Consider the following 27,828-nt stretch of genomic DNA (forward strand, 5'->3'; position numbering starts at 1 on the left):
GGGTTTTTCAAGTTCTAATGCAACTATATAAGCTTGCCCTCAATGCTTCAATGTTTGGCACACAGTGGCCTACATGCATTTGTTGTGGACTGTAGTTCATGAAAGCTTGTGCTAGAAATTTATTTTAGTATCATAGGATTATAGAGTTGGAAGAGTCCTCGTGGGCCATCCAGTCCAACTCCCTGCCAAGAAGCATTCAAAGCAACCCCGACAGATGGCCATCCAGCCTCTGTTTAAAAGCCTCCACCACTCCAGGGCAGAGAGTTCCACTGCTGAATAGCTGAATAGCTCTCACAGTTAGGAAGTTCTTCCTCGTGTTAAGGTGGAATCTCCTGAATGTTTTATTACAGGTCTTTTCACATTTCTCAAGTATAACACTATGATTTCACTTTTACTGCTATGCTTTTCTTCTATGGAATCCTAGGCTTTGCAGTTTGGTGAGGTGCAGCTGCTGAGCTTGAGAACTTTAAATGCCACTTCCTAAACTGGAAATGTGAGAATCAACCTGGTGTAGTGGTTTAATCATTGGACCAAGGTTTGCTTCCCTGTTCGGGTTTGAAAACTGACTGGGGATCTTGGACAAGTCAAACTCTCTCAACCTCAAAAGAAGGCCAAGACAAATCTCCTTTGAACAAATGCAAGACATTCCCATGATAGATTTTCCTTTGAAGTAGCAAATGACTTGGAGGCACACAATAAGAATGAACAACAAATCCCAGGATTCCACAGGATAGAAGTTTTTCCTAATCTTGTCAGTCGAATCTCTTTCCCTGCCATTTGAACCCATTGCTCCTTGCGTCCTGGTCTCTAGAGCAGCAGAAAATCAGTTTTTCTCCTCTTTCCCAATGGGACACTCTTTTAAATCTTGAAATATGGTTCTCATGTTCCCTCTCAACTATCCTTTTCCCAGCTAAACATTCTCCAGGAGGAAGGAAAAAGAGAAGGAAGGAAGAGAAGGGTGGAAGAGAGTGGAGGGAGGGAGGAAAAAGAGATGGAAGGAAAGGCAAAGGGGAAGGAAGGAAAAAAGGATGGAGATGGAAGGAGGAATAAAAGAGGGAAGAAAGGAAGGACAAAAGGGTGGAAGGGAAGGAAGCATGGAAGGAGAAAGAAAGAGATATGGAAAGGAGGGAAAGAAGGAGGAAGAAAAAGAGGAGGAAGAATAGGATGGTGCGAGAGAGGAGGGCCTGAGGAAAGAGCCCAAGGGACAGCATCCGGCCCTCAGGCCTGGGTTTGCCTATACCTGGTTTAATGCTATGGAATGACGGGATACTACATACAAACTACAAACCCCAGGATTCCATTGCATCGAGCCATGGCACTTAAAGCGATGTGAAGGTGCACTCAATCTAAAGCAGGCATGGGCAAACTTGGGCCCTCCCTCCAGGTGTTTGGGACTTCAACTCCTACTGGCTGTTAGGAATTGTGGAAGTTGAAGTCCAAAACACCTGGAGGGAGGGCCCAAGTTTGCCCATGCCTGGACTAAGAGAAGAGGCTGTGATTGCACTCAGCTCAAGCTGGGTTCTTGCAAGTTTTCCGGGCTGTATGGCCATGACCCAGAAGCATTCTCTTCTGACCCACAACTATGGCAGGCATCCTCAGAGGTTGTGAGGTCTGTTGGAAACTAGGAAAATGGGGGTTATATATCTGTGGAATGTCCAGGAAGGGAGAAAGAACTCTTGTCTGGGTTGTTGTAGGTTTTTCTGGCTCAGGGCGGTTTACAAATGGCACAATTCAATGCCTACAAAACAAAGAACAATTAAAACATTTAGCATAAATAACATTTGATAAAATAAAATAAAACTGATAAAAATATAAATCCACAGCATCTCATTACTAAAATCATTACTCAATCACATTGTCCAGTCGTTCCGAAGATCAGAGTTTGTCTGTTACATTGCATTTGGGAAAGCTTGCTCAAAAATCCAGGTTTCAACTTTTTTAAAAAAATGTTAGGAGGGTGGGGGCCGATCTGATATCCCTAGGGAGGGCATTCCATAACCGAGGGGACACCGCTGAGAAGGCCCTGTCCCTCGTTCCTGCCAACTGAGTCTGTGAAGAAGGCGGAACTGAAAGCAGGGCCTCCCTAGAAGATCTTAGGGTCCTGGGCAGGCATGTAGCCGGGGGGGGGGGGGGGGGCTTGAGGGGCTTCAGCTCCCCCCCCCGAAATTCTCATGGTGGTTCACGAAAAGGCCTTACTAGTGCATTATTTAAACTGTTCATGATCTGATCACCATACTCAATATATCCCATATGCATGGGGGTATTGGGGTAACGATACAAAAGGTTTGCTAGGGTAGACTCTCTTTCACTCAGACTCAGCCCCCCCGAAACTCAGCCCCCCCCCCGAAACCCTCCCTGAAAAAAACTCAGCCCCCCCCCCCCCCGAATCGAAATCCTGGCTAGGGGCCTGGTCCTGGGGTTTATATATCTCTGGAATTTCTAGGGTGGGAGATAGAATTCTTGTCTGGGTTGTTGTAGGTTTTTCAGGCTATATGGTCATGTTCTAGAAGCATTCTCTCCTGACGTTTCACCTGCATCTATGGCAGGCATCCTCAGATATTGTGAGGTCTGTTGCTCCGTTGGAGCTAGGGGTGAATGTTGCACTTGCCCACCTTGATTAGCATTGAATGGCCTAGCAGTGTGGCTTCTTACTACCTGGGGTTTCAGGGGTGTGCATGAACTGCAGTCGCACGCCCTTGTAGGAGCCTTTCCAGGCTGGCCAAGAGCTGACCTGCGCCTCAGCCAAGACTCCCTCCAGCCGGCGCCGCCCCGTTCCTGGTTTGCAGGCGGAGCAGAGCTGGGCTTCGGGCTGAAGGCGGCGGATGCAGCAGCAGCAGAAGCAACAGCAGCAACAACAGCCCGGCTCCGCCTCCGGGGAGGCTCCCGCAGCCCTTTTCACTCTGGCCGGGCCCCGCTTCCGCCTGCCGGCCGCTGCACCAAACCATGAAGGAAAAGAAGAAGGAGGAGGAGGAGGAGGAGGAGGAGGAAGGCGGCCCCGGCGCCAAGGAAAGGCAGCCCTTGCTCCGTCCGAAGCCGCCGGCCCCCTTCTCTCGCCCCGCCGGGAACGGTGAGCCTCCGGGGAGCCGGGAAAGTAGGGCGCCTGGAGCCCCCGGGCTGGGCTCGCTCCCTTGGCCCCCCTCCCCCTTTGCCCTAAAGGACAGGTTCATTCCACTGCGTTCATTCCAGAGTGTAGACCAGTGTTTCTCAACCTTCCTAATGCTGCCGACCCTTAATCCAGTGCCTCATGTTGTGGTGGCCCCCAACCATAACATTATTTTTGTTGCTACATCATAGCTGTAATTATGCTCCTGTTATGAATCTTCATATAAATATCTAATAGGCAGGATGCATTTTCATTCACTGAACCAAAGTTGAGGTGGAGGATTGATTTTGCCGTTATGGAATTGTAGTTGCTGGGATTTATAGTTCACCTACCATCAAAGAGCATTCTGAACTCCACCAAGGATGGAATTGAACCAAACTTGGCACACAGAACTCCCATGTCCAACAGAAAATACTGGAAGGGTTTGGTGAGCATTGACCTTGATTTTTGGAGTTGTAGTTCACCTACATCCAGAGAGCACTGTGGACTCAAACAATGATTGATCTGAACCAAACTTGGCACGAATACGCAATATGCCCGAATGTGAACACTGGTGGAGTCTGGGGAAAATAGACCTTGACATTTGCTAGTTGTAGTTGCTGGGATTTATAGTAAACCTACAATCAAAGTGTGTTCTGAACTCCAGCAATGATGGAATTGAACCAAACTTTGCACACAGAATTCTCATGATCAAAAGAAAATACTGGAAGGGTTTGGTGTGTATTGACCTTGATTTTTCAAGTTGTAGTTCACCTACATCCAAAGAGCATTGTGGACTCAAACAATGATAGATCTGGACCAAACTTGGCACGAATACTCAATATGCCCAAATGTGAACACTGGTGGAGTTTGGGGAAATAGACCTTGACACTTGGGAGTTGTAGTTGGTGGGATTTATAGTTCACCTACAATCAAAGAAAATTCTGAACCCCACCAACGATAGCATTGGGCCAAACTTCCCACACAGAACCCTCATGCCTTGGGGGGACACTCTGGCATGAGCCTCCCTCGCCTCGCATGCTCTCCCTCACCCCGCACATGTGCATCATGCGCTGAACACGCCTGCTCTCCCCTCTCCGCGTGGAGTCTCAGAAAACCCTCTCCTTGGCTGAGAGGCCGGCCAATTACAGCCAAGGAGGGTTTTTGGTGGGAGGATTCAGCCTTCTCTGCCAAAGAGGTTCCTAAGACCATCAGAAATACGTTTTTTTCTGATGGTCTTTGGCATCCCCCCTGAAACCTCCTTGTCAGCCCCCCCCCCCCCCCCGGGGTCCCAGCCGCCAGGTTGAGACATGCTGATGTAGATGCTGTCCATTCGAGACCCTGCCATTGTACTTTTCCTGCTGGAGAAAAGATTGCGAGGCAGCCAAGGGAGTAATGTGCAGATCTATTCAGAAGCAGGTCTCATTGGGCTCTGTGGGAAACAGGGATGTGCATGAACTGCATTTGTACACTATGCACCTCCCACTACGCCCTGTTATTGGTGGAGTCTTTGCCTTGCAAATAGGTGGAGGGGTCACCTCTTCTTGCTGAGGGTCAAGGGCTACTATATGAAAGGGGGCTCTCAGCAAGGTGAGTGTGACTTGCTCAGGGTCACTCAGTGGGCGTTGTAGCCAAGTGGGGATTTGAACCCTGCTCTTCAGAGATGTCTTCCAATACTCAAACAACTAGGCCATGCTGGCTCCCATAGAGTGCATTTATGCCACCGAAATATTGCTCCCTTTCTAATAGAGGTCAGTAAGGTTTTAGATCAGGCATGAGCAAATGTTTTGGACTTCAATTCCCACAATTCCTAATAGCCTCAGGCACTTTCCTTTTCCCCCTCAGCTGCTTAAGTTGGCCCATGTCTGTTTTAGATGATCATACTGCACTGTTAAAGAGTTAGTGGTTGTTTCCTGTTGAATCTTGGGATTTGCAGTTTATGGAGGGGCCTTTAAAATTCTTTGCCAGAGAGGGCCTGGGCCTCACTGGATAATCTGCAAGAGGCAACCACAGGATTTAAAGTGTCATGCCAACTCTTTAAAACGGAGGGCCAGTTCACGGTCCCTCAGACTGTTGGGGGGGGGGGGGGGGGAGGCTATAGTTTGAAAAAAACATGAATTCCTATGCACATTGCACATGTCTTATTTGTAATGCAAAAACACAAACAAAAACAAAAAACAAACCCCAACAACAAAAGAACAATACCATATTTAAAATGGAGAACAATGTTAACTAACATAAACATATCAGCATTTTAATGGGAAGAGCGGGCCTGCTTTTGGCTGATGAGATAGTCATATTAATTAGGATTGTTGTTATTGTGTGCCTTCAAGTCGTTTCAGACTGAGGGCGACCCTAAGTCTAAAGTTTAGGCCAGGGGGGCAGGTAAATTACCATCGAGCCCATAGATCTTAATTTGAGGACCCCTGTTTTAAATTGCAGTGTGATAGGGCCGTACTGGTTGGGGGACTTTGAGACGTGTACTCCAAAAGTAAGTTTCAAAGCTCTGTTAGGAAACTTCCCTTGGTGACTTTCTCCTTGGTGACTTTCAGAATTCAGATTCCAGTGATTGGGGAAGTCATAAAAGTTTAGCATCACTCAGGGGAGCCTTAAGTGATAAAATGAAAGACTGGACATATAAAGTCCATTGTGGTGGACTTTATGTGTCACACTTAGAGTCAACAGTTGATTGTCTATCCCCACTACCAAATCAAAGGCCAGTTTACCTATTATCTCCTCAATCACTTTGTTAATTGTTTTTCTTAATTACTTTATGTTTGAATATTGTACTTTAAACATGACAATGATAGCAATAGTACACTGCCATTCAGTTCCCTTTTTGATAGGTTCCATCATTTCAAGGTAGCACAAAAGAATATTCTGTGTGCTGGTTCAATCATTCCCCAGTGGGATAAGGTTATCAATCACAGGCTTGTTTAGGGAACAGAGCCAGTTTGTATGGTTCTGTCCTCAAAAAGGAACCACTGGGGAGTTCAGGAGGGAACTGGTCAGGGAATTAAAGAGGATGATGGTGAGCTGTCCTCCACTTGGAAGCTGCTCCCTGAGGTGGTTGACACACCTTGTATTAATTGCAGGACCACTCCTGCTTATAGTTAGGCTACGTAGGCCTAGGCCCTACTTAGACAGGCTGGCATCACGCTAAAGTAGTGGCACCAATGGGTGGGAGGATTCCACAGCAGCAATGAAAGGCTGAGCATGCTTTGTGGCCACAGAATGCAATAATAATCATAATGAACTTTATTTGTATCCTGCCCTATCTTCCCAATGGGGACTCAAGGTGGTAAGCAACATACAAACAGTAGCAAACATTCAGTGCCGTAAGGTGCAACCAACAACTTATAAGGTAAAGGTAAAAGTTTCCCCTTCACATTAAGTCTCGTAGTGTTCAACTCTGGGGCGGTGGTGGTGGTGGTACTTATCTCGGTTTCTAAGCCAAAGAGCCAGCATCCATAGATGCCTCCAAGGTCATGTGGCTGGCTTGACTACACGAAGTGCTGTTACCTTCCCACTGAAGCAGTACCTATTGATGTACTCACATTTGCATGTTTTTGAACTTCTAGGTTGGCAGGAGCTGGGCCTAACAGCGGGAGCTCACCCTGCTCCCTGGATTCGAACTGCCGACCTTATGGTCAGCAAGTTCAGCAGCTGAGTGGTTTAACTCACTGCACCACCGAGGGCTCCTAACAAATAATAAGACTATCATAAATTAAATAATAACACATTGCACATTGATATCAGACAGTAATAAAACATTATATCGAATTAGACAGCACACAGCTAAAGATTACATTTTAACTGAGCTATTAAAATAGATTACGAAAAATTAAGATTAATAAAACACTAAAAACATTAAAATTGAAAAAAGATTAGAACCAGAGTAGCAGTCATTGCCATATTCTAATCCATTTTGTTTACGCCAAATATTTCATATGTTCTCCTCTCAACGTTTGTGAGCATACAAAAGTTTTTAATCGTTTTTAAAAAGAGAGCAAGGAGGGAGCTGTTTTAATCTCCTTAGGGAAGGAGTTCCAGAGGTGGGGGCGATAATGGAGAAGGCCCTTTCTTTAGTTCTCACCAGCTGTACCTGGAATGGGGGTGGGACTGAGAGCAGGTCCTCATCCATTGATTAAAGCGCCCGGGCAGGCTTGTATGTAGAGAGGCAGTAAGCCAAGTAGTCTGTTTCCAAACCATTTTGGGGCTTTAAAGGTAATAACCAGCACTTCGTATTTCACCTGGAAACTGACTGGTAGCCAGTGGAGTTGCCATAACATGGGAGTGGTTCTCTCTCTATACGGGGCCCCAGTTAGTAACCTGGCCACTGATCTTTGGACCAGCTGAAGTTTCAAAGGCAGCCCCACATAGAGCACCCTCTTAATATTTCGCAAAAAAGTTAAAACCTGGCTATATGAGCAGGCCTTCCCAAATGCAGTGTAGCTTTGAAACTCTGATCTCGGAACGGCTGGATAATGTGACTGGACAATAAGTGATTAATGAAATGCAGAGGACTTATGGTTTTTTATTATGTTTATTGATGTTAATTGTAATGATTTTTTAATCTATGTTAAATGTTTTTAATGTTTAAACTATTTTTGTACTGTTGTGGGCATCAAATTGTGCCATTTTGTAAACCGTCATGAGTCGCCCTCAGGCTGAGAATGGCAGTATAGAAGCGTAGTAAATAAATAATCAATAAAATAATCTAGACAGGATATAACTTAAAGCATGGAGTACTGTGGGCAGATCTGACGTCTCAAGGTACAAGTGCAGCTGGTGCACAAGCTTTAATTGTGCAGACACTCTTTGTCACCGTCGACACCTGGACCTCTAGGTCAGCGATGAATCCAGGAACATCCACAAGCTGCCTACCTATGTCTTCAGGGGGAGTGTTATCCCATCCTATACAGGTTGCTAGAATGTAGGCTGCTAGAAGTGGTCTAGCCAATGTAATTGTCTTTATGAGCACCCCAAATAACCAAACCAAATCTAAAGTTGACCAAAACCTGATTTGTAAACCTTTTGGTACTGATATTGGAGAGTGGTCCCTGGTCAAAAAAAAGCTTAGGAACCACTGTTTTAGATGATTCATTCTTGGGATCGATCTCAGTTCCATACTTTGAGATGTCACTTTCTCGGAATCTTTGCTCCACATACAAATCCACTCACAAAACCTCTTTTATTCACGAATGTGCTGTTTGGAAATCATTTCATGTATGTCTCTGAGGTGGAGACAGATGTCATGTTTTTGTGTTAGTATGGGATTGCTTTTGAAGTGCCTCTCTCCATTCAGTTGAAACATATCTGTGAGGTTTGTTACAGTTACAGAAGGCAGCTTGCATGGAGCCAGTTAGCTGTTGCCCATTAAATATATATAACTCAGCTCCAACCCACACAAGACCTCAGAGCTTATTTTGTACTTACAAATGTTTCTGTGTAAAATATTAACTAGGCCCATGAGATATGATGTTTTAAAAAGCCAGACCGCTTACAAACAGCAAAGTGGCAGATGGATGACTGAGTCAGCATTTGCTTTGCGGGTCTGCACACCTGTCACTTCAAACACTGAAATGGGAGCTGAATTAAGTTGCACTGGGGAACATTGGCTGAGAGTGAAGTTTTACCTGAAAGGGGGGTGAGAGCAGTGTGTGTGTGTTTGTCACATTGGAAGATGTGGAAGTGTATGGAAACCTCTGTTGAGGATGATATTGTCATATTTAGTAATCTCATCTTTAATAAACAAACCAGTTCAAAAGGATACTGGATATATCCCAGCCCTCTTGTGGGATGCACAATGGGCCAATTTCTGTGCAAGAGGCATATTAGATGTGTCAAGTAATAAAGCTATCTCTGTGCTGGTGGACTGTATGGTTGATGTCATTGTCTTTTTCTGTGCTATACAACACAGGCAAAGACTGTTGCTGCAGACTTCCTGCTAGCAATGACTTTGTCTAGCATATTTGTAAATGTTACACTGATCTGGATTTTCAGTGTAAATATTGGGAGGAGTGTGATCAAAGTTTGCACATAACATCAATAAATCAAGTTGACTCAGATTTATGATAACCCTATCCTAGGGTTTCCTTGGAAAAAACCTTATTCAGGGGAAAATTCCTCTAAGCTTGAGAGAATTGACCACTCCGTTTTTCATGACTGAGTAGAAATTTGAATCCAAGCCTTCCAGAGTCCTAGTCCAACATTTAAACCACTACAGTGTTCCCTCACTTATTGCGGGTGTTCCATTCCAGGACCGTCCGTGATAAGTGAAAATCCGTGAAGTAGGGACGCTATATTTATTTTAATATTTATATATTATTTTAGTATTCAGGGGAAAGCCTTTTCCTTTACAAAACCTTTCAGTCACTTTAGTTGAGCAGCAACTTTTAGAAAGTGCTCCACTTCCATTGGGCATATATAAGAAGCGTGCATGTGCAGTCTATCCCTCGTGCTTCCTTACCTGCTTCTGCTGCAAGTCCGCCCAATAAACACCTCCAGAGCCACTTCCGGGGACGTGGTAGCGCAGTAGACCACTTTGAGTCCCCCCAGGGGTGAGAAAGGTGGTATATAAATACTGTAAATAAATAAATAAATAAATAAATAAGACCACACTTTGTGAGTAGCAGGCCTTCCCTGCCACACGTTTGGTCCCCCCCCCTCCCAATTTTGGAACTCCCTTTCAGAGTGCTGTTTGTGATCTATAAAGCTCTGTAGGACTTGGGTGCAGACTGCTTAACTGTCTGCAGTGAGCCTGCTTGATTTTTGAGATCTGCTTGATTTTTGAGACCTTAAGGGAAGTACTGGATTTACTCAAGGCTAATGCACAGCTTTTTTTAGCTAAATTACACCACCAAAATGGAGGTGTGCATTAGATTCGATGGTGCATTAAAATCGAGCACATAAGCCTGTCTGCACCATTGGGCCTGTCATCAAGGAAGAAAGTAGCAGAACACAGAGAGGTTTTGAAGGTTTTGTGAATGAGACCAATTAGGAAGCTACACCCCTCTGTCTGGTGAAGACTAGTGAAGGAATAACTCTCAGGCAGAAGTCGAGGCTGAGGAACAGTCCACCTCCAGGCATCTTGGTGGCAGGTGCTTTGGAAAGCAAAGCCCAAGGATGAGTGGCCTTATCTCCTATGCTGGGCGGTCTAGAAAGCTTTGCTACAGACATCATGAAGTGGCTGTGGGGCAGGAGATGCTGGTCGGGGATGGAGGAGGGACAGCTTGTAGTGGCCATGAAAGGACTGGTAGAAAGCCAGCTTTGCACAGTTCCCAACTGACCTTATTCATGAGGCTTTCAAAATCGAGGGGGAGGTTTTGAATGTCTCATGAATTGGGCCAATTGGGAACTGCATGAGGCTGGCTGACGGAGGGGCATGTCTTCCCACCAGCTTTTTCACAGCTACTGCCAGTTTTCCAACAGCCTTTTTGCAGCCATTGCTAGCTTCCCACCAACCTTTTGGTGGCCACCACCACCTTGCATTACATTCAACAGCAAATCCTATTTTTTTTTTTGTAATGTGCACCTATTTCCTTTCAATGGAAGGCTATGCTGTCCATTCTTGTTCCTCTGCTGGAAGATTTGGCCATCAGCTGACTACTGTGAGGGGGCTATTTTAATGAGGGCATTATATCTTCCATGTTTTCTGTTAGCTCATTTAATTGGTTCAAAACTGTTTTTCACATAGTTGGTTTTTACTTGAATCATGGTTTAAGAGCAGGATATAAAATAAATAATTATATAAACAAACAGTAGTAAGTAGTCTTAAGTTTTTGTTAGTTATTGACTAGGGTTGTAAGGGATTAGGTTTCACTGATATATTTTCTCCTCCTAACTGATGTGTTGTGTTTTTACTCTTTGTTAGTTTGTTTATTCCAAGTGCTTTTCTTCTTGCCTTGAGCTCTTCAGCAAAACATACTTTTGGATGCTTTAAGACAGTGGTTCTCAACCTGTGGGTTTCCAGATGTTTTGGCCTTCAACTCCCAGAAATCCTAACAGCTGGCAAACTGGCTAGGATTTCTAGGACTTGTAGGCCAAAATACCTGAGGACTCACAGGTTGAGAACCACTGCTTTAAGACATCAGAGTTTTAAAAATGATTTCTAAAAACACGGTAACAGTATTGATGAGAACACACAAACGACTGTATTACTTTGAATCTTTCAGTTAAAGATGGCCATGAGCTCTACTTCAACCAAGCTGTAGTATTCATTGAAGATGCAATTCAGGTAATTTTGGCATGTGTTTTCTCTACGGGATTGTAAACATGACACAGAATTCTTTTCTGGAGAGCTTAGGAAGTTATTTTATGTACAGAATTGTTACTTTTATTTGTTACAGTTTCTACATATGGAATTCATCTTTTAAAAGTATCTCATTAGGGTATTTGTTGTATTGTTTTGTTACTTTCTGTTCCTTCTCTTCTGGGGGAAAGGGATTTTTGGGTAAAAAACAACTCAAAATGCCTCCCAAAGTAACACACAAAAATGACAACTAAATATTATTTGTTGTACTGAGTGAGCAGATTATGCTACAAAAGAAATATGTTGTTTCCCCCTTGTTAGCAAATATAAAGTAGTACGTTGCAGGCAATGTCATTAATTATAACATCACTACTTCTGAATTGTTTATTTATAAACTTAGTCTTATCACCTTGTCATAGCAGAATGCCTTCAATGTTTGTAGGGAATCTGAATTCATATACACTCAAATTTTAATCATGTTAATTCTAAATATTTTTAGTATCAGGACATTGAGGACAAAGAAGCCCCCAGTGGCTCAATGGGTTAAACCCTTGTGCCAGCAGGACTGCTGATCAAAAGGTCAGTGGTTCAAATCTGGGGAGTGGGGTGAGCTCCTGTCTGTCAGCTCCAGTTTCCCATGTGGGGACATGAGAGAAGCCTCCCACAGGATGGTAAAACATCTGGGTGTCCCCTGGGCAATATCCTTGCATATGGCCAATTCTCTCACACCAGAAAAGACTTGCAGTTTCTCAAGTTGCTCCTGACACACAAAAAAGCAGACCTAAAGCAGATACTTTGGCTTGCTTTGTTTTAGGAACTCTTTTTGGACAGCATAATGCAATAAAAAAAGTCCGATTGATAGCAATGGAATTCTTACCCCTCTATCTAGCTCTATGTACATGGGGTAGACACTTTTCAGATGAACTGTACTGGTCTTAGCTGTCAACATACAGCATTTCAAACAAATATTACTAGTCTTGTGTTTTTGCAATTAGCTGTAGTAAAGCTGACTACCTATATACTTGTATGTACTGAATATATACTACCTATATACTTGTATGTACTGAATATGTGCTTTGGCTCTGGCTTTCCTAATCATTAGCAGGCATTGCTTTCAATGAGTCAGAAGTGGCCTATTTAACTTTAAATACCTTGGCTTCCACATTTGAGAAACAATAAAATGTAATGCTTGAATTTACTTCTCTGATTTTCACCTCTCTAGTATCGTTCCATAAATCATCGGGTGGACTCTAACTCCCTGTGGCTTTATCGATGGTATTATTCAGAAGTTTGCCAAAGGTAAGAAATGGCTTGTATGCGTGCTGTAAACCATTACTATCTCTGATGATCACAGCCATTTCCTTCTTGTATTTCTGTAAATCTTTTCTTTTTCTTTTTTTTATTGCTTTTTCCTTTTTGCATTTTTCTACACATTTGAGAATACCCTGTAACACAGCTTCTATTTTTTCCTCTGTTATCCTTTGCAACTGATACACTTGCATATAAATTCTGCTACAGAGGGCACCCCAAGCCATTGGGAATCCGTAGGTGATACAGTAAGGTTCATGGGCACCTGTGCCGTTGCACCAACAGACAATGGCACAGGTGAAACACCAACAGAGAAAGAAGATTCATGTTAAAAGTATATGTTGTGACCACAAACATCATTGGTGCCCTCAGGTGCAACAACATTAGAAGAGCCCTTCTAGATTAAGCCACAGACCTGTTAAATCACAGTAATGTATGAGGGATAATCTAATATCTCACATTTAAAAAATAAAAACAGATGTATCATTGAGCAGTGCAACATTTTCTCTACTGTGGGGAAAATATTGTGACAAAACTGTGATGGAAAGCCATTTTGTTTTAGGCATCCTCATTTCTCCTTGCTTCTGTTCATGAAAGACACTCTCTCCTATTGACATGCCATATTTAATGTCCGGAGATATGCATTATTAATGTCATCTTTAATGTCCTGAGATATTCATTGGAGGCTGTGGTGGTGCAGTGGGTTAAACCCTTGTGCCAGCTGAACTGCTGACCTAAAGTTTGGTGGTTCGAATCTGCTAGATGGGGTGAGCTTCTGTCTGTCAGCCCCAGCTTCCCATGCGAGGACATGAGAGAAGCCTTCAACAGGATGGTAATACATCTGGGCATCCCCTGGGCAATGTCTCTGCAGCCGGCCAATTCTCTCACACCAGAAGCAACTTGCAGTTATCTCAAGTTGCTACTGACATGATTATAAAAAAACCCTGTAACCTAACTAATATTTCAGCGACAGTATTTACCTAGTAGTGTTCCATTCAAGGGATGTTCCAACCAGCAGAAGAAAGGGAGGTGAGTTTAACTTGTTCATCTTTCCCTCTGCATCTCAGTACAGTCTAGCTTGTCCTGAAGGGCTGCAGGACAGAAGGGCAGACTGTAGTAAGGCTGTAGGAGGAAGGCAAAAAGATTTCAGGCTTGTACAGGTAGGATTCCACCTCTTGTCTGGTTTCTGCTTTATCTAGCTACTATCAGCAAAGTGGTTGGAATAAAGTCCTTGATTGCTTTGTTTTGCTAAATATCCTAGGATCTATAAGGCTATCATCCACTGCTTTGTAATGACAAAAAGAAGCATTGAGTTTTGGCTCATAGCTGTTCTTTTTTAATGGCTCAGTTTTGACTGCTTCTGCTAGTAAAGCAATGGATAATGTGAATGCGCAGTTCTTTTGGCAAACCTTTTCAGTTTCCTTTTTGTTTAATTCACATATTTGTGTTCTCTTTCCTCCAAAGGATTTTGATTGCTACCATTACCCTAATCTTGATCCTTGCTTTCATCGAAAAGCCTTCTTCACTAACTGTCACATCAGATGTGCGATATCGCTTGGAAGCCTGGGAGCCTCCTTGTGGCCTCACTGAGAGCATTGAACTGCTTTGCTTCCTTGTCTTTATAGTGGATGTTTCCGTGAAGGTTAGTGAGCCCTAAAGTATATATTTAAAGTCATTTACACATATAGTCAGCCTTCATGTTTGTTTGTTTTAGCCCTTCAAATTGATTGATATGTTCTCTCCAGGAATCTCAAAGTCCTCCAAGAAGACTTTGAAATGTTTTCTCAGGTAAAAAAGGGTATTTTTGTAGTTTTCCCACTTTTGTGGAGTCCTGTGCCCCTGAACCAATGAAAGTGGAGGGCCTCCTGTGTGTATAGTTAACAAGTACCTATTTTTTCCTCCTTTCCTCCAGTGAGAATGTTAATACACAGAGCTCTCCTACTTTATAGCTTATTCTCACAACAATTCTTCAAGATAGTTTAAATTGGGAGAAAGTTGCAGGGCCCAAATCACCCAGTGAGTTTGAAAGTTCAGTGTGGACTTGCATTCCAGTCCAGTATTGTAATCACTACATCACATGGTATCATTAAATGACTGATTGATTGTTAACTGCACAATTACAATTAATGGTTTCCCATGAACTGTTTGGCTGGTTCAGTAGCATGACTTGATACTGCTATATTGTTAGCTGTCACTACTACCAAATGTGACATACACCAGTATGCAAGGATTACACTGCAGTCGGTTTTGGCATGAGACCATACCTCTAGCAGAGCCATTGAATGGAATTGTACCTCCTGTTTTCTTTCTAGCCACACATTCCTGTAAGGTCACTCTACTACCGTGATTTTGAAGAAATTTCTCAAACACACAGAAGCACAGCCTCTGTGAATTTTGTGCAGAATAAATCCTGAACTACAAAGATACTCATTCATTAGCCCACAATTTTCACCAGAGTATTCTTTCATTCGACAAACACATTTTGAAATATTTTTGAATGTTCGTTTCACCCCTATTCTGTTGTTTCCCTGATCAGGGGTGGGAATAATGTGGCCTTCCAGATATTGTTGAACTTCATTTCCAAGCAGAGCCCCCGGTGGTGCAGTGGGTTAAACCCTTGTGCAAGGCAGGACCGAAGACTGACAGGTCACAGGTTCAAATCCAGTGGATCAGCTCCCACTGTCAGCTCCAGCTCCCCATGCAGGGACATGAGAGAAGCCTTCCACAAGGATGGCAAAAACATCAAAACATCCTGGCATCTCCTGGGCAATGTCCTTGCAGATGGCCAATTATCTCACACCAGAAGCAACTTGCAGTTTCTCAAGTTGCTCCTGACACACACACACAAATCTCCAAGCATTCATTATCATTGAATAAGCTGGCTAGAGCTGTTGGAAAATGCAGGCCAATATGAATCCCAGCCCTATACTAATGCATTTAAAGACAAACTATAGTAATTTTCTCTTCTCTGATATTTATTGTGAAATTAAAGATGGGTGCTAGTAAAGTACTGGGAACATCTAATAATATTCTCTGTAATGACTCTATGAACTGTTAACCAGATCTATACAGTTTGGTCTTTGTGACTAATCACATGAGATTGCCCTTCCCAGTACCCAGAGCACGGAAAATATGTTGTCTGTTGGATTGTCAAGCCAATAGTCATCTTGGTTGTGGGATTATGCAAGTAGGTGGTCCTGAAATGGAATGTGCCCAAGGCCTGTCCATATTTGAGTAACAGATGAATTTTGATACAATTCCAACATAGGGCACCTGAATGGATAAAATGGTTTCCCTGAAAATTTATCACTTGAGTGATTCTTCAAATGTTACATTGGCTGTCTGTTTTCAGAAAAGGCATATGGCAATGAGTCATAGAGACATTTCCCCATTTTTTTTGTTTATGTTGCAGTGGCCTCACTGTTGTTCAAACTTGTATTGTTTCATCAGAGTTACCTCATAGGCTGGGAAGGATTTCGGAAAACCAAGTGGCTGATGGCATATATCCTAGTGCTAGTGGTCTCCCTTGCAGACTGGACTGTCTCCCTGAGCTCTTCCTGTGATGAGGTAAAGTGTGTGTGTATTTGTCAGTTTATGAAAACGAGATTGAATAAGGCTCAGAGAATGAGAGACAGAGCAATTGAATCAGAGGCTGAATGAAGTTTAATGGATTGAAAAGCGTTCAGGAAACAAATTTGTTAAATGTCCTATTTTTCTCCCATAAGGAACTCAAAGCAGCTGACACCATACATTAAAACAGTAAGCAGTAAAACTGTTGCTGAAGGCTTTCATTGCCAGAATTATTATTTATTTATATACTATATTTATAACCCGTCATTCTCAATAATTAAATAACATTTAGTTAAAAATCTAAACGAGATTAAAAGCAATTAAAACATAAATCTGAATCATCTATTGCAATTTATTAGTTGCTAAAGGCTTGGTCACAAAGCCATGTTTTCACCTTTTTTCTGAAAGTCAGGAGGGAAGGGGCTGATCTAATATCACTGGGGAGGGAGTTCCATAGCTGAGGAGCCACCACTGAAAAGGCTCTGTCTCTCGTCTCTACCAACCATGCCTGTAAAGGGCCTTTCTAGATGATCTCAATCTTTATAGAGCAGGGCCTTTCTAGATGAGATGGTTCATAGGGGAGATACATTCAGACAGGTAAGCTGGGCCAGAACCATTTAGGGCTTTATAGGGTAAAGCCAGCAGTTTGAATTGTGTTCAGTAGTAGATTGGCAGGTTATTATTAATTTACTTTTATCCCACTTTTTCTCCATGGATGGGACTCAAAGCAGTGTACAAAAAAATAGAAAAAGACAACTACATATTAAACAAAACTATCTACCCACCCACCCAACATATAAACAATAAATCCACACATTGCATAAAACACAAGTCACATAAATATAAATAAGCATCAAAATAATTACATATATCGGACTTTGAAGCTGCAAGGCTATTCAGTGCTAATCAAGGTGGCCAATTGTAACATTCACACTTGCCTCAAGGAGACAAGAGATCTTTCTCCCACCCCGGACATTCCACAGATATATAAACCCCACTTGCCTAGTTTCCAACAGATCTCACAACCTCTGAGAATGCCTGCCATAGATGTGGGCGAAACATCAAGAGATAATGCTTCTGGAACATGGCCATACAGCCCGGAAAGCTCACAGCAACCCAGCAGTAAAACTCTTGGCAATACAGGCAATCCCCAAGTTACGAACAAGATAAGTTCTGTAACTTTGCTCTTAAGTTGAATTTGTTTGTAAATCGGAATAGATACATTTTTAAAGTGTAACTCCATCTACCTATCTATCTATCTATCTATCTATCTGCATAGGGAAGGGTTAGCACCTCTTGGATAGCATAGGGACAGGTTAACACCTCTGTAGTGTTTGTTTTACTGTCTTTGCCCCCTTCAGAAGATTTCACTTCACTTTCTGTCCATTTGATTATTGGATTTTGAAAAATTCTACATGTTATGGAAACAAGGATTAGTGAGAAATCTTCAGTAGAAACACTCCTCTTTCAGGAGTGAATTTTCCCTCCGATGGGTACATTTTTCTCACTTTCTCCTTTCTCACATCATTTGTGTTAGGTATCACCTAACCCACATGATCTTCGCTCAGATCTCTCTTTTCTTACCACTGTTGAAATGGGTCTGCATAAACTAGTCTCATTCAAGAGTATCTCTGTGTGTGTACATGTGAAATGATAATGTGAAAACTCATTCCTTTGTTGAGTAGCCTTTGTTATTCCGCGGAAAACTAAAGTTACTTAGAAGTCAGCACATGGTAACAGGTTCTTCTCTTCCCATGTGTTGTGGTCACTTTTTATAGAGACAGAAAGCCATAATGTGAAGGAAGTTTATATTGTGATTGTTTTTTCAGGCCATGCTGAAGTCCTTCCGTTTACAAGGAAATTTTATCATGGGAGAATGGCAGGTGAAAATTACTCCTGCAGAAGCCTCTTCCCAATTGTAATAAGCCCGTTTTGTGGTTCAGGGTTTCCTGAGCAGGAGCATGCACTTGTGATGATAGTTGTTAAAATAGCCCTTTCTATTCATTTGTTCAATTTATTTTCTTTAGGTATTGATATATAATTATTGTCTTTTATGTCATATGGGAAATCAATTTTGGGGAGAAAAACCTTCCTTGCTTTGCTAACCTCCTGCATGTTCAGTCTATTAACAACTTCCTCATTAAACGATGGTTCCCTCTTCTCTTGACTTAGAGGACAATCCTGTGGTCCCTGAAGTGGTAGGACTGAGGAGTAACCCCCCTACCCAAGTTGTAGGCTGAGGTGAAAATTATGCAACATATATTTGTCCCCTGGAAACTTTTGTGATTCACAACACCTCCTAGGTTAATTTGCTTTGGGAGAAAAATGTCCCAAGTGCTCTCTAAGATTTTCTACAACATGATGTTAATGGAAATGACTTTGCCACTTTCCATTGCTAAAAAGAGTCTTTTGCCCCAGGGGAGCCAAAATGGCCCAAGGGCCCCAGCATATATGGCAAAGGTTCCCCTAAACCTTCTAGAGGGCATTTTAGGCAAAAATAGATTGTATTGTTATTTGTCCTCATTTGCTGGGGTTAGGGGTACAGCACCCCATGAAAGTAAAAAGCAGTGAATAAAATGGATATTTTTATTGTGTTTCTTGTCTATTGGTATTACACAAATCTCAAGCTGATCCTAGAATTGCACTGGAGGACCTAGAGAATCCTCCAGGATCTTCCCGGCCACTGTGGAGCTTTCTGTAGCTTTTTCTTGACAAGACCAACATTTTGAACCAGAATCCCAGGGAATTCTCCAGGATCTTTCTGTGGCTCTTTCCTTGATGAGACCAACATTTTGATCCAGAATTCCAGGGTGATATAGAAGTGGATTAGAGGTGGGGCTTGCCATCTCTAGTTCTTTCAGCCTCCCACCATGTTCCCAATGTGGGACACAGTTTCACTCTAACTTGGAGTGGCCTAAATTAAAACTCTGTCATTGCTTGGATTTTTAACAACCAGGACCAAAACACACCCCTCCCCGGTTTCCTCCCTTTTTTCTGTTTTTCCAGGTCTTCTCATCTCTCATCTCCAACCAAGACAAAAAGTACCTCATGGAGTTAGGCAAAGGCAACACGCTCTTAAATGTGCACACTGTTTTTTTCTGCCTATCACAAAAGAGCTGAACAAGGCTTTGAATATGTTGCACACTGCAGTACATAAACTGCTCTGTCATTTCAACTCCTTGACCATTGGATTGTTCTCTTGAAGTTTTATGTTTATATGTTCATGTTGTTCTTTTCGAAATGAAACTTTACTGTTTAATTGGACTTGTCTGCATGGACATTAAGAGACATCTGATTCAGATGCTGGGTTTTTTGTTCATGTTTTCTCGATTCAAAATCCCATTTCTCATCTTAAATCTTAGAAACTTAGAATAAGACGAATCCTCCGACCCTTCTTCCTCCTTCAGAACTCTTCAATGATGAAAAAGACCCTGAAAAGCATCAAGAGGACGTTGCCTGAAATTACAAGGTGAATTTTACCAATACCCTTCAGCAAGTAGTTATCAAAGAGATTGATACTGTGAAAATGTAGCAGCTCTTCCCAACATTGTTATCTATTTCCAAGGGAGAAATGGGGGAGGAGGGGTCTTGATGGTTTGACTGGGTGGTATTGAAAATGTGGAGAAGCTCAAAGGGGTAGTTGAGTTCACCCTCCATCATAGCAGCTGAAAGCTAAGGGCAGATTTGTGAATAGCTGAGGTGAGATGGAGGGATCTGTGGTTTGTTTTAAATGAGGTAAGTCAGAGAGTCAGTTTGATGTCATTGGAGAGTTGGCTTGATGTAGTCGTTTGAATTTTGAACAAGGTCTCCAGAGGACCAGAGTATGACTTCAGTGGAGTTATTGAAACCCAGTGGGTGGCCTTGGGTAAGATGCTTTCTTAGTCTTAGGCAATGGCAAACCTCCTTTGAACAGATGTTGCCAAGAAAACCTTCAATAGGGTCATGTAAGTTCTCAATAAATCAGAAATCATCTGAAGGCACACAAGGAAGAGGAATATTATATTACTTTCCAGTCTTCTTCTCTCAGATATGAATTGACATCAGTAAAACATTGTTCTTTGCTCAGGTATTTACTTGAATTAAGAATATTTTTTTGAAATATATATTCTGGTGTGATTGGATTATGCCATCTTTCCACTTGTACACACCTTGCATTTTGATGAAAGGATTAATGTTGATGTTTATGTTTTCTTCTACTAGTGTTATGCTGCTATTAGCGCTTCACCTGTTTCTGTTTACCATGTTTGGCATGCTGCTATTTGCTCGAACAAAGGTAACTAAGTAACATAGATGATTACTGTCATGGATGATTGTTTTCAAAAGCTGTTTCTCAGAAATGTTGGAATTAAAAAATTACTGTCTTTCTGAAATGAGCATTATCCCCCATTACAATTATGCATCGTATTATGATAGATCAGAGTAATTTTCTCCTTTTATTCCTCAATATGTGATTATGTTTAACTCTTGTTTATATCATAATCATATTAGCTATTCAACTGGTAATGCCCCTGAGTCTCAATTTCTTTCTAAATTATAGAGATGCAAGAGAAGATAATTGGCAATCTCTGCCTATTATATAATCTATATGCGTCAGTTCTTGGTATAGGCCTTTTCTTCTCATGCCATGTTCCTTTAAGAATCTGATTATCTTCCTACAGTTGAATCACTAGTTCTCTTTCACTATTTTCAATTTGACCCCTTTGCTAAAGTTTTGTTTCTTAGGGTGGCTTTATGCTTGTGTTAAAGCTTTCAAATGAAGGTTCACATCTCATCTTAATGCAGGGAGCTTTTGTGAATGTGCCCTGGAGGAAACTCTGATGAGGAATCATGTGAGAGAAATTGTGCTTTTGAAGCTCTCTAGCATGGTGGCATTTTTGCAAATGTTCCCTGGGTGTAACTGAGGTCATAAATCAGCTGTGGACCAATAATCTTTTTGAAGCTCAGGCCCTAATCATAAAGGATGGAGAGATTTGTCTTTATCATTCAATTTTGCATGAGCCTCTATTCTCTTACTCCTATTTCTCTAAACGACATCATTATTTTGCTTCCATTTTTGTATATTTAGAACCTGGAGCCTTATCTTGAGTCAAATCAGGGTCTTTTGAGCTGATTCTGGTCCTTTCAGAAGTGAAGAGAACAGAACCAAAGTTGAACTCTGTACAAAGTATTGGTTTTTTTAATCCTTGCGTGTTATCGTTTATTTGTGAGTTATATTAATTGTATTGTTTTATTTGCTTATTGCTTATTGTTTTATTGATGTGTTGTTGGGCTTGGCCTCATGTAAGCTGCTCCGAGTCCCCTTGGGGAGATGGTGGCAAGGTATAAATAAAGTTTTATTATTATTTTATTATTATAATATTTCAGAAAGCTGCACACGCTGTCTCTAAAAACATCATTTCTTTAGGTTATGTTTCTGTGAAAGTGTTGAGAAGATGGAGAGGAAGGGACTGCCTTTTAAAATCTAGGGCAAGTTTTTTTCAAGTTCAATAATAATTAGGCTTTGTGGAAAGGATGGTGATTCAGACAAAGTACTTTTCCTTAACCCACCATCCAATTCAGCTCTCTCCCAATTTTTTTTCCTATTGTGTACACAGCTTGGAAGTGACTAGTAACAAATAACTAATGCACTAAGACATTTGTTATGTCATTCATTTTGTGGCATTAGACCATTTTGGTTACTTCAGTAGTTTCTTTCTCTCTGTGTGTGGCCTCACAGTTTAGGTGTGTTTTGTCCACTGGTCAGTGAACTGTAACATTGTGAAAAAAACCAAAAGCTGATTCTTTTCCTTGTTCTTTGCCATCCCCTCAAAGCATTCTTTCTCCAAGATTTTGAAACATACTGTGTAATTTCATATAGCTATTTATTTCTTAAGATACTTTGTACATTTGCCTTAGTATAATATACAATTTCTCCTGCACATTTTTCCTTAAAACATATATTTCATTTTTCTGCACATTTCCTGTTTCTTGTCCTCTGGTTCTTTAGTACAGTAGAGTCTTGCTTATCCAACCGCCATTCATTCAACGTTCTGTATTATCCAACATAATCTGCCTTCCATCTGGATCCACAGCTGTTTGAAAACATTACAATGTTTTGGTTTTAAATTTGTAAATACAGTAATTACTACATAGCATTACTGTGTGTGAAATTGCTTTTTCTGTTGATTTATTGTAAAACATCATGTTTTGATGTTATTTTGTAAAGTCATAACATAATTTGATGTTTAATTTCTTAATCCCTCCTTATTATCCAACATTTTCATTTATCCAACATTTTGCCAGCCTGTTTATGTTGGATAAATGACTCTACTGATTTTTGTGTTTGATATCACAAATACTGTAATACTTACTATGTAATCCCCCCATCCTTCCTGTCTTTTAAGATTTTGTTTTTAAGTGTCGTCTTTCTGAAGTTTTATTTCTTGTTCCCTTTTATGTGTGCACACCCTATTGCAGTCAGTTTTGTGTGTATCATTACTTATGAGAGAGCCAACATGGCATTGCAGTTTGAACATTGGGCTACAAATCTGGAGACCAGGGTTTGATTCCCTGTTTGTTTATGAAAACCCACTGTGTGACTTTAGGAAAGTCACACATTCTGTGATAGAGTTGCATTAAGATTTCCATGTCAGAAATTACCATTTGGCACCCAAGTGTGGTCTTCCATTTGCTCCCAGCTTGTTTCTGCCAGGCAGGGACCTCTGTGTAGTCTTTATATCTGTGAATGTTTCCTCCCTTCACTCCCAGAAATAACTCACTTGCTTTTGCTTGCTGGCTATGAAGGAAATGCTGCAGCACATTCCATTGGTTTCCCTGTGTTCTATGTCATCATTGCTTTCCCCATTGTGTTTGCCTAACTCATGTAAATAAACAAGCCTTCAAAATGTAAGTAATCTATCAAAGTATATCCCTGCCCCCCAGATCCTGTTTGAGATACAAAAAACAAAAACAAAAGTAGTAAAATGTAACAGGAAAATTAGCAAAGAGGACTGCCTAAAAACAGTCTTTTGAAGCTAGATTTGTGTCCTGTAAGTATGTCTCTGTGTGTCTAAATTTGGACAGTAATATGACTCTAGGGTTATGGATAGTTTTTGACTGGTTCTAGTTGACTCTTTAGAATTCCTTTGTGTAACGACTTTGGTCTTTCCAACTAGGATACACAACAGGACAAAGAGTGGCAAGGCTATTTTCATAGCTTGCCTGATTCATTGACTTCCTTGCTTGTACTGCTAACAACTGCAAATAATCCAGATGGTAAGTATTCCCATTCCAAGGACATTTCTTTCCTCTTTTCACAACGAATAGAACTAAAATGGGCTCAGTTCTTCAATTGTGGCCATACATGGGGTGGTGGTATGTTTCCTCTCTTTTTCCCCAGAACAGTAGATGTAAATAGAGTCACCATTAGTCATGTCTCAGTCATGTTCCTCTCAACTTGCTGTGTATGTAGCTCCTTTAGTTCTAGTGTTCTTTAGTCAACACACTTTTAAATTATAAGAGTTACTTGAAATGGTGTATACCACTGAATGATATTAAATTAGCATACCTCCTAAAGCAACTCTATGGTACCGTCTGAGGAAAGCATACCAGAGAAGCTTGCAAATTCCTAGAGACCATTTTTTCCCAGGCATGAGTAAGTGAACTTCAGAAATGCATTCTGCAGTTATAGGAGTTGATTTGTCTAAACTTCCTTTTCTACTTTTTTCACAGTGATGATTCCTGCCTATTCAAAAAATCGAGCATATTCCATTTTCTTTATATTCTTCACAGTGATAGGTGAGTTGAGTTTTTTTCTTCAAAGAAATACTGTAGATATCTGCAAGACATTGACTAAAATTTCCATTTGCAATTTCCCCTGTATGTTTGCAGTCTCATCTTGAGTACTTCAAATAATAGACATAAAAACAGGGTATCTTTAGAAGATTTTTTTTTCATGTCAGGAGTGACTTGAGAAACTGCAAGTCACTTCTGGTGTGAGAGAATTGGCCGTCTGCTAGGACATTGCCCAGGGGACGCCCAGATGTTTTGATACTTTTACCATCCTTGTGGGAGGCTTCTCTCATTCTCGCATGGGAAGCTGGAGCTGATAGAGGGAGCTCACCCTGGATTTGAACTGTGACCTGTTGGTCTTCAGTCCTGCTGGCACAAGGGTTTAACCCACTGTATCACTGGGGGCTCCATCTTTAGAAGATGAAACTGAAGAAGAGTCTGGACAGACTCTAGTGCAGTGTTGGTGAAAGAGGTAATTTTCCAATTGTTGGGGTCACCAGGATGGACTGTAGTAAGGCTGACATGCCAAATAGAGAGGGAACACAAATGGGCATCTTAAGCAGTAGAAGTAGTATTGTTGGTATTCTTGGGTCAGTGAGGGTGCAAACACAATGTTGATTTTTTCCCCTTTATCAATTCCGAGTTCTGTAAGTGAGCCATGCTAAGGTGAAAAGCTTTATGGCTTTCTAATCCTGTTTCAGTGGCTAAGCACATGCCAGACAGAATGGTTTCTTAATACTTCCCAGCCATCTATTCTATTGTGTATTCATTAGTCTTTAACTCTTCTGACTCTATTTAAAAAAGAAACAACATTCCTGCTGGTTTCTCTGTCCATTTAAAATTTGTTGGGTTAAAATTTGCTATGGATCATGATATTATTTAAGATAGTATTTTAAAAAAATGAACTTATATGACATTGATTGATATCACTACGAATCCAGTTAGTTTAAATGTAAGACTTGTTCATTTCACCTTATACTCAGGTTCAACTACCTTAGTATTTTTCAGCATTTTTTTCTGCAAGTGTGTTAGAACAGATAAAGTTCAAAATGTGATATTTACATTTGTAATCAAATTTGCTGTAGAAAATGGAAGCTCTACCAGCTTCTCTTGAGAACTGTTTTTATTTTCATCTTCTCTTTCTAGAGAGACAAACATTTGTTGTTGTTTTTTAAAGAAATATTTTTCTTACAGGAAACTTATTTCTGATGAACTTGCTTACAGCAATAATATACAATCAGTTTCGTGGATACCTTCTGGTGAGTGACAATGAATGTTGCCTAATTTTGACAATGGGTTAGATAAGGGTGAAGGCATGAAGGTTAAATCCAAACAAGACTGAGGTAGTGTTGACCAGTAGAAAGTCTGGTTCAGGACTGAGTTCAAGGAGTTGCATCCCTGTTCTTTAAAAGATGTTGTTCTTACCTCTTGTGTTATCCTTCATGTTGTGTTGTCCTTGGATTGTCTGCTGATAGAGTGTCAAGAAGTATGTTTGCTCAGCAGTGTTTAGGTTCTAAATGACGATTGTTCCTGAACCAGCCAAATCTGAAAAGAGTTATCTATGCCTTGGGTACAACACATTTACACTATTGCAATCTGCTGTCTTGAAAAGCATCCAGAAGTTTTGGTGGGAGGAAAATATGGCACCAGGGCTGCTAAGGTGTTACTAGAGATCATATCTCACACCAGTACCAAACAAGCTGTGTTCATTGCAAGTTGTATTCTGGAATCACTTCAATATTGGTTTTAGTCTTGTCAATGCTACAACCTCATGAGGAGGAAGGTTGATGGGAATGGTGGTACAATGAAGTTGCCATTGTGTTGTGTGATGATTGAGTGGACAAGGCCCCATGGTTGGCACCTCCCAGTTACCACTTCTGTGTGACTTCAAGTCATCTTACACTTATAGTGAGCCAATCATAGGGTTTGCTTGGCAGGATTTGTTCAAAATGGGATGGGAGTTCTCATTACTTTCCTCTGAGAGGTTGTGATTTGTTCAAGGCCACCCACTAGGTTTCCTTGCCGGAGAATTTGAACCCTGGTCTCCAAACTTGTCCAACCTTCATCTCACACTCAAACCAGTACACTACACTGCCACTCTAGTAGAATTAATTTTGGACAAACCAAGGTTATGAACAGACATTTCCCACAATAAGATGCTGTTGTGGTCCCACTCAATCACATCAGTGTTTTAATTACAAAATGTATATGTGTGCGCATGTATTGTTTTATACTCCAGAGCACATCCTTATCTAGTCCAGCATTCTGTTCTCAAAGAGACCACCCAGCTGGGATGAACAAACTACATAATAGTAGTAATAATAATAACAACAACAACAACAACAACAACAACAACTTTATTTTTATACCCTGCCTCCATCTCTCCGAAGGGACTTGGGGCAGCTTACATAGGGCCAAGCCCAGTCGACAGTTAAAACATAACATGTACAAAATGCAATAATCAACATAAAACAATAAGCAACATTATAACAATAAAACAAGCATCAGAAACAACAAGCAATAGTATAATTCAAGTCTCATTGTAGGACAACGGTCTGGTGCACAGCAATTTAAATGTAGTTCTAATGATTAAAGTGTGTAGATGATAAAGAAGCCAAAGGATAAGATCAGTTTCAACTGGATAATTAAGAATTTGGGTAGAATTGTAGTAAGGTTCAATGACAAGACTTAGGTCATAGTTAAGGCCAGTTGTCCAGGGAATTGCCTAATCGAATGCACAATGGAACATCCACGTTTTTAGTTTTTTGCGAAACGTGGATAGGAAGGGTGCTAACCTAATCTTGTTGTTAGATATAATAAAGCAGGATCCTTCTGCTTGCACTTCTCAGCAGCAGATAACCCAGATAACATAGTTCCTCTCTGGAATTCTAGGTGGAATATAAAGGGAAGATAAAGAATCTGTTTCCTTCATAGTTTGTGCCTAATAAAAGGTGATACTTATCCAGAACCAGTACAAGTTTGTTACAGTGTCTTGCTAGCACATGATATGCTTCTTCTTCTTCTTTCTTTTTTTTTAAAAATATTTCTTCCTGTTCAGATTTTAGTATTATTGTCTTCATTCCTTATAAGTATTCCTTATAGGAATAAGGAATAGGAAAAGAGGAAAGAGGAAAAGTGTTCCTGCCATACATCAAGGGAACCACTGATTGCATAGGGAAGCTGATGAGGAAACACAACATACAAACAATCTACAAACCCACCAAGAAAATCCAACAAATGCTACGTTCAGCAAAGGACAAGAGGGATCCTCTCACCTCTGCAGGAGTCTACCGTATACCATGCAGCTGTGGACAAGTCTACATAGGGACCACCAAACGCAGCGCCCAGACACGCATCAAGGAACATGAAAGGCACTGCAGACTACTTCAACCAGAGAAGTCAGCCATAGCAGAGCACCTGATGAACCAGCCTGGACACAGCATATTATTTGAGAACACAGAAATGCTGGACCACACCAACAACCACCATGTCAGACTACACAGAGAAGCCATTGAAATCCACAAGCATGTGGACAATTTCAACAGAAAGGAAGAGACCATGAAAATGAACAAAATCTGGCTACCAGTATTAAAAAACTCAAAAATTATAACAGCTAAACAACAGAGAGGAAAAAACCAGGCACAGATTAACACCTCCCAGCAACAGATTTTCCCAGACTCAGGCAGGCCTTCAAATGCTAATGAAGGTGATCAGCTAAACATTCACACCTAACTGCAGCAGGGAAGAGCTCCTTGCCCCACCCCAGCCATTCCACAGATATATAAGCCCATTTTTCCTACTTCCAACAGACCTTCTCAACCTCTGAGGATGCTTGCCATAGATG

General features: G+C 41.2%; 1 protein-coding gene across 2 annotated transcripts in view; it reads left to right on the forward strand.

The window, feature by feature from the left end:
- Positions 1-2,754: 2,754 nt before the first annotated feature.
- Positions 2,755-27,828, forward strand: part of TPCN2 (two pore segment channel 2) — a 41,595-nt gene continuing 16,521 nt past the window's right edge. The window contains exons 1-11 of one of the 2 annotated variants that reach the window (XM_060765492.2): positions 2,755-3,067; positions 11,260-11,321; positions 12,559-12,635; positions 14,109-14,286; positions 16,095-16,211; positions 18,044-18,097; positions 19,577-19,683; positions 20,415-20,487; positions 23,369-23,468; positions 23,925-23,990; positions 25,179-25,243. In XM_060765492.2, the coding sequence (XP_060621475.2) occupies positions 2,944-3,067; positions 11,260-11,321; positions 12,559-12,635; positions 14,109-14,286; positions 16,095-16,211; positions 18,044-18,097; positions 19,577-19,683; positions 20,415-20,487; positions 23,369-23,468; positions 23,925-23,990; positions 25,179-25,243 (1,023 nt within the window). In that variant the 5' untranslated portion in view covers positions 2,755-2,943. The remainder of the gene's footprint in view (positions 3,068-11,259; positions 11,322-12,558; positions 12,636-14,108; positions 14,287-16,094; positions 16,212-18,043; positions 18,098-19,576; positions 19,684-20,414; positions 20,488-23,368; positions 23,469-23,924; positions 23,991-25,178; positions 25,244-27,828) is intronic. The other variant, XM_060765498.2, reaches the window with a different exon arrangement.

Source organism: Anolis sagrei, chromosome 1 (assembly GCF_037176765.1).
Source record: "Anolis sagrei isolate rAnoSag1 chromosome 1, rAnoSag1.mat, whole genome shotgun sequence".
NCBI lineage: Eukaryota > Metazoa > Chordata > Lepidosauria > Squamata > Dactyloidae > Anolis > Anolis sagrei.